Below are 14,578 nucleotides of genomic sequence, written 5' to 3'. Positions count from 1 at the left end.
TGCTTAATGTAAATCATCAATTAGTTAAATTTTGTCCTGCTGTTTTGAGGACTTACTTTCAGAAATTGAAAGCATCTCTAATTTCAGTTAAAACCAGTGAGAGCTATTAGTGATTTGAACTATTGAAAATCCAGCATCAGGGTTGAAGAAAAAACTTAGAACTTCTGTTTTTCTTGCTTGTTGATTTTGGCAAAGACAGAATGAAACTGGAGAAAGAAGGAAAAACTTAATTCCAAATGGAAAACACTTTGTACAAGTTATTTAAGATCGGTAACTCAACACTTCAAGAATCTCTTTTTCATTATAGAGGGTTCCTACAAGCAAGCTCAGGATAAGTCTTCCATAAAGAGATGTGAGCTCTACTTCAGACATTTGAAACTGAAGGAAGCGGTTATTCAGTGAGAGTAAAGAGTATTTTCTGAAAAAGACAACACACTTCAAAGATTAATGCAAAGCCTTTTATAAGATAAAGATTTTATGACAGCATAGGAAAGAGTGGGGGAAATATCACAGAAACAAGTAATAGAGAGTGCGAGAAATAGATCTTTCCATAAACAGTAATGGAAAAGAATGAAGTTTGCAGTGCCCTAGAAATTATGATGCCATTTTCAGTAACTTGGTAAGAAGAAAGATAAATGTTATCAATGCTGCTTAGATGAAATTATTCTTCGTAGTATATTAAATATTCAGAGAAGTAAACTCTCAGAGGATGACAGAACTTCACCATTATTCCCCTCACTTGTTCAGAAGCAGGTCTTTGAAATCACTTGATGTTTTCCAGCTGAGTTCTAAGAATTGTTTTTAAACAACTTTTTGGTTAAGATATAGCTGAGTCTGTAAATAAAATGTATACATCACTTCTTATGTCGTTCCACCATCTTTGAATGTTCTCCCAATGTTGTTTCATTATCTTTGGGAGACTGGGAAGAAGGTGGTGCAAACAAAAAAAAATCCATTTTCTGTCTTGGCTGGAATGGGCTAATGGCCGTTTTGCCTACATTCATCCTGATTTAGTTGCTGTTCCATCACCAAGAAATCTCTAAGACACTTCAAAGTAGTGTTTTTAAGTGGATCTATGTAAAATCTATGAATTGAAAACTTCCAGTTTGGTATGTAACACAGTTGCTTAAGGAGCCAAAGAAACCAAAGAAATTGGATAAATAAATGTTGCTTTTATTATTTTTTATTTTTTTTTCTGATATTAAGCTGGATTTTATATCCGTGATTGAGTGCCTGAATAGTACAGAAAGATGACAAAACTGGTGTTAGGAGAGTTTACATCAGCTAAGGTCCTGTTTTAACGTATCTGTTCATGTACAAGAACAAGTAGTTAAAAGCCCAGAAAGACTTCAGTTTGAAGGATTGACCAGATCGATAACGATAGCTTTTCTGTGTAGGAAATCTGAGTGCAAATCAGGATTATGTTAGCAAACAGCTGAATGTTGGCTTTACGTTAGTTGTACATGGACACGTGCACACACACCCACATGCACACACATGCACACACACATGCACACACATTTCCAATTGGGTAGATTAATAAAATAAGGAAAGGAGTGTGTTAACTCTAATATACTTTCATCAAGGCACAGCCATTCTGGTTGCTTGCTGTATTCCTTCTAGCCTGAGCTTCCACTGATTAACCTTTTTTATAACATTGTCACACCCCACCGACTGTGATTTAGCAAGTACGTAATTTATCACTTAATACGAATGTCCATGATAACCACAGTGGGAGATTTTACTGGCAGTAAAATCTGCTTTTTCTCTCCGGGAAAATAAAGCATGCATCCAAGTGGACTGAAGAAGTTTAAAGTCTCTTATGATGAGGATTACTGCAGGAGTGCTACTGATAGTAGGAGAGTGACCTTAGAAAGAACAGAACTTTTTATTACCCAGTGTGTAGGATGTGTTTTGGTTGTCCTGAGACATTCTGTGAGAATAAAAACCCTTATAGGCCAGATACTTTTATAAATAAAATTAAGTGTCCTAAGTAGCTTTGTGTATCTGGAGTAGTAAAAAAGTAGTTTTGCTTAGCACACATTGCACTCTTATTATTATAGTCAGGAATAAAGCTCTAAATATAGTAATATGGTCCTTACAGCTTTGCATTGCTTCCTTCGCCCCCCTCCCCCCAAGAAGTAATAATTTCTCTATTTTATTAACTCTTTTTTTCAAGCAAAGTAGGAAGCAGAAAAGCTGCAGAGCTTCTAGCTCCAATCCAGACAAAACTACCTGTTTTGTCTAATTTGTATTTTTTGCTAATCTGTTGTGATCTGCTACATGCGACATCCCTCCTCTGAGAAGAAAGACACCTTGCACTGGTGTATCTAGCATGGTATGCCAACAGGGGGCACTTTTCCTGTCCAAGAGGACAAAGAGCAAACTACTCCTGTTTCTTTCATTCCCTGCAAAGTGTTGATTTATCAGTTCATTCTTCCTTACATTTACCCCTTAGGCATTTATGTGCAGTAGAGGTGGGGCCAAAAACCAGCAGTAAATGTCTGATGTCTTTAAACCAGTTTTATAAGCCTACTGTAAGTTCTGATTGGTAGTGAAAATTTGGAGCTGTTAAAAGTGAACATATAGATAAAGTGGCAACCTCATGGTTTGTAGCTCCTATTCTAAAATCAGTTCTTCAAGAGACTGGAAATATTAATTGCCCTTTTAAAATGCATTTTACCTTTGCAAAGCTACATTCCAGAGAAACAGATGATGAGCATGGAGAAGCTCGTGACTACAAAAATCAGAGTAAAGATTTGAGCAAACAAGATCTGTCCCTAGATCTCTTGTACTATGTATGCGACTCCTCTTTTCGGCTTCATTTTTCTGTAATAATCATTGAATGGCTTCTCCCATAAAGTAAGAAAGAAAGGCAAAAGATGACTTTTGCTATCTTGGGCTATAAATATCTAGGAGGCACTCTGATGCTAAAGTAATGGGAACATAACTGTAGATGAATAAATGGAAGAAAGCTTTCTAAAATCAAATATACACTCAAGTGTGTTATTACCAAATTTCTTCTTTTTGATTCCCACTCACTATTCTTTAAAATAGAGCTAACATTTCCTGACAAGCGTGGAGAGCTTTAATTTATTTTTACGTCATTCTAAGCAAAATTTTACTTCAGAGGTAAATAAATGTGCTCCATTCTTGACAGTGTCTCCAAGGAGAATTCAGAGGAGAGAAGGAAAAAGAAAAAAAGTAACGTGATATATTAGACTTGTAGTTTGGAGAAAGCTTCATTGTCAGTATTCTAAAATTAACAGTCACAGTATCACCCTCGGGAAGGAAAGGATTTTGGAGAAAATAGTCTGAGAAAGGCTCTCCTGGGAGACTTCTGTAAGTTCCCTGCTGGCTGCTTTCTGAAATTCTTTCCATAGAAAGATGCTCCAAAGTACAGCAAGAGAAACAATTTTCAGTAGCGTTACTGACAGTAAGTCAGCTGACACGCATTACTTTGAGTCCTCATCCTCATGCAGGTGATCAGGTTAACCCACCCGTGAAGCCACAGTAACAACGAAGCTCTGTGGTGATCCACTGTGGGATCCCAGAAATTGCTAAGAGTCCATACACACATGCACACAAGTATGGGAAGTCTTCAAAACGGGTGTGTGTTTGTTTGTGCTTGTTTGTTCCCCCTTGCCTTCCCTCCTCCACCCTCCCTCCGATCACTTTTCCAAAATTTCAAAGCAACAGAAGACTTTAAAAGTTTGCTATGTAACATACATGCTGGTTGGATAATCTGCTGCATCTACAACCTTCAGACAGATTACCAGATAGCAGATAACTCATCTGATGTGAAACCTTCATTTTTTAGTTTTTCATAGGGAATTGCTGTATCTGAGCTTAATGTTGTAAAAGTTCAAAAGTTGTGGCTGCGAAACATATGTGGACTCGTTTCCTCAAAGAGGAACTCATTATGCTGCCTGACCTGCTCCCAGATTTTTAGTGTTACTTGAAGGCCTTGGTAAAATTCACTGTGAAAGTTATTTGAAATGAATGATGCAAAGCTTAGAATAGTGAAAAGATCTGGAAGAAAGGTTTCCCAACTGAAGGAATTTGGCCTTAGAATTTATTTCTAAAGCACTGAGGTGTCAGTGGGATTTTGTTATTGTTAGGTAATTCTAAAAGCTTCCTCTGTGAATCCTCTGTCAGGGTCACAGTAGCTTCCCCTTAGCTATTGGTATTGCTTTCAGAAAAATACCAAAAATTTCAGTAACTTCATAAGTGAGATAAGAATGGTCTAAAGGAATCTACCACCAATAGTTTTGTTCTGTGAATCAAAGTAATTTTATAGTTATGGACTGTCAAAGGATGAAAGAGAAGCAAGCATTATGGGGTGAGAGCACCATCAGTATCGGTTAATTTTGGAGACAAAGTTTCTTTGCAAATATTGCTATTTTAGATGCCCTATGATGTTGTGTTAATGGGCAGAAGTGTACAGGTCTAGTGGCTCATAAATTTGTTTTGACAGTTTATAGTAGTATCAGTCATGGAATCACAGAGTGGTTTGGGTTGGAAGGGACCTTAAAGACCATCTAGTTCCATCCCCCTGCCGTGGGCAGGGATGCCACCCACTAGATCACATTGCCCAGGGCCTCATCCAACCTGGTCAACGAGGTTCAACTAGGGCATTATGAAAAATAGAAGGGGAAAAAAACGTCACCAAAGGATTCTACTCAGCATTGTGTCATAAAATTTCTTCTTTTATTAGGGAGTATGCTTTTAGTACCGATTGATTCATGATGAAATTCTTGCCATATTACTGTTTCCTGGGGTGGGTTCTCAGCAGGGTCCTACGGAGCTGTGAAGGAGCCTGATCTCTGTCTTTATTAGCGTAAGTAACAGTAACACCTGAAGTAAGTACTTGAAGTAATTACTTCAAGTATACTTCAAGTAATTACTTCAAGTAATACTTGAAGTAGGGCAGTAACTTGAGAACTGCAGTAGTTACGTAGAAATCTCTGGCAAAGCTTACAACTTTGTGGTGGGTTGAATGTGGCTGGCTTCCAGACACCCACTCATCCACTCTCACACTCCCCCTCCTCAACAGGATGAGAGGAGAAAATAAGATGGAAAAGCTCAAGAGCCAAGATAAAGACGGGCATATCACTTACCAATTACCTTCACAGGGAGGAGGACTCACCTTGGGGAAAATTAATTTAATTTACTGCCAATTAAAAATAGAGTAAGGTGGTGAGAAGCAAAGATAAAAAGTGGAACACCTTCCCCCCACTCTGTCCTTTTTCCCAAGCTGAGTCTCACTCCTTCATTCCCGGCTCCTCCACCTCCCAGCCCAAGCGGTGCAGGGGAGGCAGCGCCAAGAAGGTACTTCAGAGACAAATCACTCCACAGCAAAGCTGTCCTATCATCTGCTGTCACCCACTGGAAAACTGACAAATATGATGAATAGTTAATTAGAGTTTCAAGTTTCTAAAACGTTATATAGAGAGTAAAGGAAATAAAGGAAATAAAGAAAATAATTACAGTAAGTACTTTTAATTGGTAAGCTGCTGAGAAAACAACCCACATCCTTTCACTGTAGTCATTTGGCTGGTAAAATGAAAAATGTCAGGAGCCTGAAGCGTGTGTTTTCTTGCTGGTCAAGCCATAAAATAGGTTGCTCGTGGATGTCTTGCAGTGATTTACTTTAGGATTATATTTCACCACTTTTTTCTTAAGAGGCCGATTTAATAATAATGATTACAATTTTTAGATCAACATCAGAATAAATACCTTGAACAAATCTCTATATTACCCCTCTCTTTAATGGAACATCAGTGAAAGCTGAAAACCTTATATGCATTTTGCTTTATTTATGGATTTTAAGAATAAACTCTGCAAGTCACTTATCTTTTAAAGCTGGAGTTACCATGAAAAGAACCAAAAGAGTAAAGGGAAATTAATTACTTTTTAAAAACATATTTCATATGTAATGTAAAAGTAATCTCTGGGGAAAAAAATAAAAATAGAAGAGTTTTCAGTTCTGTGTATCTGATTGAGGGGAACTGTTCAAGTTACAGTACTAGAGCCGTTGTATAACATGATGACATTACTGGAGGTATGCATTCATTGACGAGGCAAGATTTTTTTTAACATGTATATTAGCAATACAGATAATGTGTAGGTGGTTAGTAATATAAGAAATAACACATAGACGTTAGGGCAGCAAAGTCTGAAAGGAAAAGATCTGGAAATTCAAATCTTTATAAACAACACAATGTAACTTGCAAGTGAAATAGATTTCATTTTCTCAAAGCAGCATTGGTAGGGTTGGGAATTTTGCTTGCTCCTGTACTTCTTGCAAAATAATAATTTCAGCTGAATAAAATGATGTTCATCTCTTTTGTGTTTCTTGTGAATAACCTTATTTAAAGGACCAAAACCAATATATTGGCTTCCACTAAATCGGAACTTAGGATCCAAAATGTTGGCTGCTAGGGAGTGAGGCATGATAATGATTGCAAATGTATTTCCACCATAGATGGAATAAATAAATGGAATAAATACATTCTGAAAGCTTTAAGAAAACATGTTGAAATAGATCTGTATATTTACAATGAATCAGTCCCCTTCTTCAATCTTTCTCTGAAATTAAAGAGGTTCTGAAGAAGTTCATTGTGTTAATACTGCTCGGGAAAGTCAAGCCTCAGTAGTTCTAAGTAAGGCTGGTGCATTTCATAGGAAACATCTCTAGTAGACCTGAGGATGCTCAAATTATCTAGTTTTTCTTGCTTTTCCTTTTTTTACTTTCCAAGCTGGCATGTGAACATTGATTAAATGAATGATAAGGTCCATGTTTGATCGATTTTTCACTTTTTTAATTTAGAAGGTAAAACTTTCTATCACATTTTAAGTTTAGAATTATGGCTGAGATAATAGAGGTCTGATTCCAGTGGAAGTTAAAAAGGAAGAAGTTGCCTCGCAAATGTCAAGGCACCTTGTGGTTCAAGATGATTAAAACTAAACTGTTTGCTATATGAATCCCAAGGTGCTGCTATATCTCAGCTTCCATGACATTTAGCCAGTGACTTTTCATAGCTTGTTAATAATGTATAGCGATCCCCGTATAAATTTGCAGTGACAGAGCTGGCCTGTTACTGTAGAGCAGTTAACTAGATTTATTTTGGACAGAAAATGCAGATTTGAAAATGCAGATTTTGACTAATGTCAAAAGAGATTGCACATTTAGAAGACAATTTTACCCAAGACAGTTGCTCAGGAGAGGTGCTTTTCACATTGATCTATTATTCTGTCTGAAGTCCTAATTACCAAACCAAGAAGTATTAACAAAACATTACCCTACTCATCAAGATTAACACTCATGAAGAAAAACTGATGTCCCAAACAAATTCCATAGTGTGGACTGGTCCATAAAATTAATTTATTTTACTAGGTTGAATGAGTCAAATAGACAGGTAAAGGTTACACCATAAATGCTCTCTCATAAGTACAATTGCTGTAAATCATTGCTCCCGGATAAACCTAATACTTCTGTGTTGTAGAAACGATGTTTTTTTCTGAACCTTATATCTCACAGATATACAAATTATTCATAAGCTGTAAAAGGTCACAAGGCAGTTGAAGAAAGAGAGGGAGAGATGAGGAAAAGGGTACAGATAAAAAATAGACTCAAAGAACAATTAGTTACAAAACAGACTCAAAGACCTATGAGTTACAACAGGATATGAATTAGAGTTGTAGGGGAAAAAAATGGTTGACATTTGGGTTCTTCAGATTTTCTCTGAGGCTAAAAGTTTACTCACATAGAATAAATTTTATTATGCATCTGTGATTGTCACAGATCAAAATCCTTTATTTAAGTCTTTTAATAAATCATGAATTGATCACTTTGGAATTGTTTTAAATGAAGTATTTTGTATAGTAGAAATTTATGCATGCCAATAGCCATTAGAATGCAGAATAAACGTGAAGCAAAACTTTGACAAAAGTTACCACTGCTGCTTTTTTTACAGGAGATTCACATAGGGCATCTTGGGCTTCTTACTGGTCTACCCACTGTTCATATGGAAACGTGTCAGCAAAAATACAAATATTTTGGCAATCCCAAGATCTGATTAGGTTTAAATAGCTTCACTTCTGTATAAAACACTCAAACAAGTCTGTGAAGTTGTGAAGTCCACCTACCTTTTCTCTGTTAAATGTCACCTGGAGTACTGAGTTCAGCCCTGGGGCCCCCAGCACAAGAAGGACATGGAAGTATTAAAATGAGTCCAGAGAAGGGCCACAAAGATGATGAAGGGGCAAGAGCATCTCCTACAAGAAGAAAGGCTGAGGGAGTTGGGGTTGTTCAGCCTGGAGAAGAGAAGACTCCAGGAAGACCTTATAGTGGCCTTCCAGTACCTGAAGGGGCCTACAGGAAAGCTGGGGAGGGGGTAATGGCTTTAAACTGAAAGAGGGTAGGTTTAGATTAGATATTAAGAAGAAATTATTTACTTTAAGGGTGGCTGGTGAGGCACTGGCACACATTGCCCAGAGAAGCTGTGGATGCCCCATCCCTGGAGGTGTTCAAGGCCAGGCTGGATGGGGCTTTGAACAACCTGGTCTGGTGGGAGGTCTCCCTGCCCATAGCAGGGGGTTGGAACTGGATAGGCTTTGATGTCCCTTCCAACCCAAACCATTCTGTGATTCTATGAAATATTTCCAATACTGATATAAATATAGAATTTGTTATTTGCATAGAGGTAGTTGCATAGTTTTTGTTGTTTATATAACTGCAAAATTTTTCTCAAAGACTCTTACATACTTATACCACAAGACAGTAAAGTAAGTTATCTTCTTATTTAGCATAATCTCCAGGAACAGAGCAATTGGGATTCAGATTTTTCTACAGTTAGTGTTTTGTTTGATAATTGGTAATGCGAAAAACTATAGACAGTTGAGTTTATACTGAAGTGTGAGGAATCAATTCATCCTCTGCTGCCCTTTTAGTTTTCATCCCCCCAAAAGATTGTTACTTTGATGAAGAAACATTGATATTCTTATGTTTGATCTGACATGCTCTGGACTGATAGAAGTATAACCACTTCATTCTCCCCGTGTCCATTCTGTGAATTTGTTATAAGTGTGTTTCTACCATATTATTAATTAACAAATCTTAATGTCTCCCCCCCCAAAAAAAAAAAATAAAAGGTATCTATAATACAGGTGTTTTTAAATTTATTTTGGTAAATTTATGTGCTGCATTTGTTGTGTTAATTATATTATTTGGTATGAAAAGCGGGAGTACAGGCTGGGATCAGTGTCATAAAGTGCAAGTGGTGCTGTATTAGATTGTTAAAAGTTATATGTAACAAGGGTTGCAATAATTTGCCCAGTCTGACCCACTGTATGGCAGGCCTTGGGGACATATACAGCACTTTGGGACAGGGCTACTTAGATCAGGTCGATGCCATTTTACCTGACCTTTGACTGATAAAATATTAAAAATGTTAAAATTTCCTGTAGTTCTGTAAATCTGTAAATAGAACAATAGAGAATGCCTGAATTGCAATTTCACAGTGCTAGCATCTGAGAATGTTTCTTAGGGCTTGATTCATCCAAACACCTGTAGCCAGCACCCTAATAACTCAGCCCTCTTTCTGTGTCTGTACAACTCCCTTAGGTTAAGAGGTCAGTTCTTCACTCTACTAATGGGCAGAACCTGAGACAGCTAAGCCCTCATCCTGAGTGAATCTTATTTCTTTTAGCTTGAACTGTGTAGCCAGGCCAGCTGCAAGCTTGCAGATTGCCTTTATACGGTGTCCATTACAGGTCCATTCTCCAGCCCCTGTTACCTGGCTCCCTGTGCAATACCCCTCTCAGTTTAAATGTCGTAGCTGTGTTTTGCAAAAAATAAATCGGTCTTCCACAAGCACAGACAGAGTCTTTGCTCCAGAGCTTTTTCTTTTATGACCTCTAGATGAACATGGCTTCATGGGTTTCCTAGATGTCTTGGGATTGATTTAAATATGAGATAGGTCTTAGCAGATGGAATTAAATTCTGAATACATCATTTTTTACATAAAATCAGCAATATTTTGCTGCTGCCTTTCAATACTGAAAAATTGAACTTACGTTAATAACTTCATAAGTTTATAAGCTCAGCCATCGCAATGTATTATCTTTTTTATCAGAAGAGCTCTAAGAGTTATTTGCTGAAAATAAATACGCATTTATTTATAAAGGTACACCCTGTTTTTTTTTTATTAAATAGTATTCGGTATGCAAGGTCTGAAGTGGTCATACGTTGATATGAAAGTTAAATGCCTCTTTTTCATTTGCAGACTGGTGATATCCCAAGCTCCACATACAACTGTGTTCCAAAGTATTCCATGAGGTTTAATGCCTTTATGCCATTTACAGCACAAGAGCTGTTCTCCATATGTAGTTACACTTTAGGGGACTGTTTTATTTACATTCTCTTGTTTCTGTCCCTCCTAATCCTCAAAAAGAAATGACATAAGGGAAGGAGGAATGTGGAGAGCCAGAAAAAAATATAAATGTATTTAAAAAGGAGCAAGAATAAGGTGAAGTGAGAGCAAACAAAAATTTCAGAAATGATCAAAGTGCTTGTCATATCTTAAGAAGCATTAACTTCATTAACACTCAGTAAAACATAAAATTTATTGCAATTTTTAAGAAGTGATTTGGGAAAGTTACTGACATTAAGGTGATGTTTTGTGACTTGCAAATACTTACAAGTAGCATGCTTACCACTAGTGGTTTCATAATTGCTCAGAAACATTCAGTTAATAGAGTGCCTGCCTCTGCTGTCATCAGCATCATTTGTATCTAATTATGCTATCTGAACACAAGCAAACAACATTGTGGTATTGTAGCATTAACAAAATAAGCAAGCAAACAAAAAAAAAAGCCATGTCAGTATCTGAAATACTTTCAGTGTTCTTAAATACTCCAAGTTGAATGATTGACCTAGGAAAAGGAATGTGTTCTGCAGATTGATGACAACTCATAGCAAGTATACACATAGCCTATAAAAATGTGCCCACTAGAAGATGCCAACCAGAGATTTCTTAAAAAAGACCTTTAAACTTTTCTTCAATATTTCAGTTTTACACTCAGAAGAAAAAGCAAGCCCACTCACCTTATATATATGTAGGTATAGTTATTCTGTCAATAATTTTTACATAATATATATTCCAGTTTGTTTTACTCATTTTTTTGTTGTTGTTGTTTGTTTGTTTTTGTTTTTTTTTTAAAGCAGTGTCTACAAACGTACCATAGTACAAGGTTAAAGTTAGCTGTGTTTAAAAGTCCCTTTGTTTAGCTGTCATGTTTTTCCAGTAGTTGCTAACAGAATGCTAATTGCATTATATTATAAGCATTCATCTATCTGGTCATCCTTCCAATACTTAGGAGAAGTAAGAGAAGTTGCTCTTTTTCTTTTTTTTAATATGACATATAGCTAGTGGAAAGACAAAGATATCTGCAGAAAATGTTTTAAACTTTCAGTGAGCAGAATCATCCTCTGCACCCCTTAATCCCCTGAGCACAGAAGAATCTTAGGGTTATTAGAGCAAGGTATGGGAAGTTGGGTGGGTTGAATCCAGTTTTAAATCAGATTTTGATGTTTGGCAATTAGAACATATATTGTACTATATTTTGCTTAATGTTTTGTGGCCAAAAAGCAATACAGGTCACCTCATGGCTCACTCACTCAGCCTCATCCATGGCTTTTCTCTCACACTTTATAATTAGATACTTGCAAAATAGTAATGTGTGCTTCAGTTTGAACATTTTCCAAACAGTATGCCAGCACTGTCTTCTGTAGCTGTTGTGGACTTTGGAAAATCTGTTCTGCTTCATTGTCGTGGTAGGTTCCAAATTCCCATTACCCAGAGTGCATTTCGTATAAAGTGAAACAAATATGTTCTAACAGTCAAGGCAGAAATCAAAACATAATTACCAATACATAATGTAATGATTCGTCAGGAAGTGTTACATATACCTATTTGGTGATCCAGCCCCTTCTCTTCTACTTCAAAATCTGGAAAGCAAGGTAAACGCTGCAGGTATTTAGTTCTATCGATGTGTTTTGTATTCACCCCGTGTGGTATCCTGAGGAGTGAGTGACGTGACTATTCTAATTTATTGAAAGGCAATCTGTTAATGTACTCATCTTTCTCTAAGTGGGGCATAAACTTTTACGTTCTTCATTAGAAACAAGAAGACATGCAAGATGTGCACTACCCAGCTGGTAACAGTAGTTTCTGAATGCCTTACCTCATGTGAAATATCTGTGTACAACACATCTCAACATCTCTTAACAAGCAGTTTTCCAAACACAGACTGCAGTTACTTTGCCAATTAAACTATTTTAGTAGACAGTCTCCCAAAAGCACATTAAGAATGGTTTGTATTTACTCACCATGCTAGAACCAGTAAACTGAAATTGAGACTGTCAAGTTTGGTTGTGATCCAAATACTATGGTTAAAATACAGAAAATTTGGACAGGTTTTGCCATCATAAAACCCTAAAACATTACCAAGGATTACATTTTGAAACTTGGAAGAGTTGCAGTAAAATAAGGAAAAACAGAAAGGAACATTTGAGATTATGTCTTGTTAATGTACACAGATGTTATGAATTGTTTCCACACAAAGTATATTCTATGTAATGGTTTATGCATAATGTAACACATCGTAATGTTATTTGCTTCAGGTGTCTTGCTGGATTTTCTGGACAGTTTTGTGAAATAGAAGTTAATGAGTGTAATTCATCACCTTGTCTACATGGTTCAACCTGTGAAGATCATGTCAATGGATACACTTGTAAATGTCAACAAGGTAACTGACATTTGACAGAACAATCTTAAAGAATGATAGTTTTGAATTATCAGTGTTAGTACTGAGAAAGCTGGTAAAATATATCTAGTTCTTATATGTGTATAATCTATAAGGTACAAAAAGAATAACTATTCTTTGACAAGCTTTTTTGAATGAAATCTAAAGAGAACAAGCATGTCAGGAAGTCTTAAAACAGTTCATTAAGAGAGTCTGAAAAATTATGTGGAGATGGGTTTATTATGTGTGGTCTTCACAAATGTAGCTTACAGACCAACCAGTAGGCACTGTATAACAACTGGATATTTAAACTATGTGTATTAGACATTTTTTTCTGCAGTCTTTTTAATAGATCACCAAATAATTTTCTTCATTCTAGTAGTCCACTCATCTAATTTTTACATTGTTGAGTTAAAGGGTAAGGAAGTTTGGCAGGCCCTAAGCCCCCATGTGTTCCAGCTTGTCTTCAGATATCAAGGGGGCTGGGGGCAGCTGGGCTTAGATTCTGTGTGGTGCCCAATTTGGTGTTATAAGCCCGGTCGCATTCAGTATATTATGTATATATATTATTATGATCACAGGAGCACAAATAGCACAATATCGCAGTACTATAAATCTGGTCACATTAATTATATTGAATAATCATGATCACAGATGCACGAATAGCGCAATGCACTTTCAATCTAGTAAATGACTGGTGTAGTTTATTGAAGCAATGGGAGTACAGGTTCCTTTGGGTTGCTGGTGATAAACACCCTGTCTGCAAAGCACATGCAAATACCACAAATATGACAAACACAACCAACTGCACATGTGCTAACTTATTAAACAACTCTATAGAGGCTGTTAGGTTTCCCGGGGAAGCACTGGATATAACCGAGAGTTTGAATCTCACCCAATAGGTGTCCGTGTGGGGTGGAAGTGGTGTCTTGCCTTGCATTTTCCTCTCCTGAGCCATTTTTATACTATTTTCTTACTTTTAGGAGGAGCTTGAGTGACTCTAGTCACACATGTCTGTTGTGATTGGTATAAATTTTTCTTGCTTTTGTTTTAAAGGTATAGGCTCTGAGAAATTCAGAGCACGTGCTCAGTGAGGGGTGGTCGCAGTTTGGAGGCAGGTAGCCTTTGGGATGGAGGTGTGTTTTGGCATTATAATGGGATTATAATGAGCAAAGTTCACCCAGAGGACATGATTTGGTTATCAGTTAGACTCAAATCAGGCCATGCAGTCTATCAGTTCCACAGTCACATCAGGTTCCCCATCCCTGCAGTGATAGCCCAGACCCAGGCCGTGGTGTCTTCGCTCCACCCTCCGTGCTATATCACTTAGAGTCAACACACCAAGCTCCCCTCGTGTTACCAATACCTAAGGTTGCAGCTGTATCTACAAGGGGACTATCATGGAACAGATTCCTTGCATATCTGCCACATTTCACCCTGGATGAACCTCCTCTTAAGAGGTGGACATACGTTTAGCCCCAATAAGTCACCTCCAGCAATTATTCCACATACATATAATTATTTCCATGCTGTTTTTTCATTAAAAACAAACAACAACAACACATCAAATTTTAGGTATGCAAGAAAGTATGCAAGCACGTGTGTATATGGCAAGTCCATACGGACAGTCTATTTAGTTATTTAATCGGTACTAAGGAAGGATATTTTAATGCATAAGACTAAAATGGAAGCACTTGTAAGGCAATCTATCTTTGGCTTACTAGGACCTCATTAATTTTAGGAATACACTTACTCCCAGATGAAACTT

At 37.0% G+C, this 14,578-nt stretch overlaps 1 protein-coding gene across 1 annotated transcript in view; it reads left to right on the top strand.

Annotated features, from left to right (window-relative positions):
* Positions 1-14,578, top strand: part of EYS (eyes shut homolog) — an 855,622-nt gene that overhangs the window by 458,961 nt on the left and 382,083 nt on the right. The window contains exon 29 of the mRNA XM_083831800.1: positions 12,689-12,813. Coding sequence (XP_083687926.1) covers positions 12,689-12,813 — 125 coding nt within the window. The remainder of the gene's footprint in view (positions 1-12,688; positions 12,814-14,578) is intronic.

This window comes from Anser anser (genome assembly GCF_964211835.1).
Source record: "Anser anser genome assembly, chromosome: 3".
NCBI lineage: Eukaryota > Metazoa > Chordata > Aves > Anseriformes > Anatidae > Anser > Anser anser.
The sequence above is the reverse complement of the archived record's forward strand: the minus strand, read 5'-3'. Positions and strand labels throughout refer to the sequence as shown.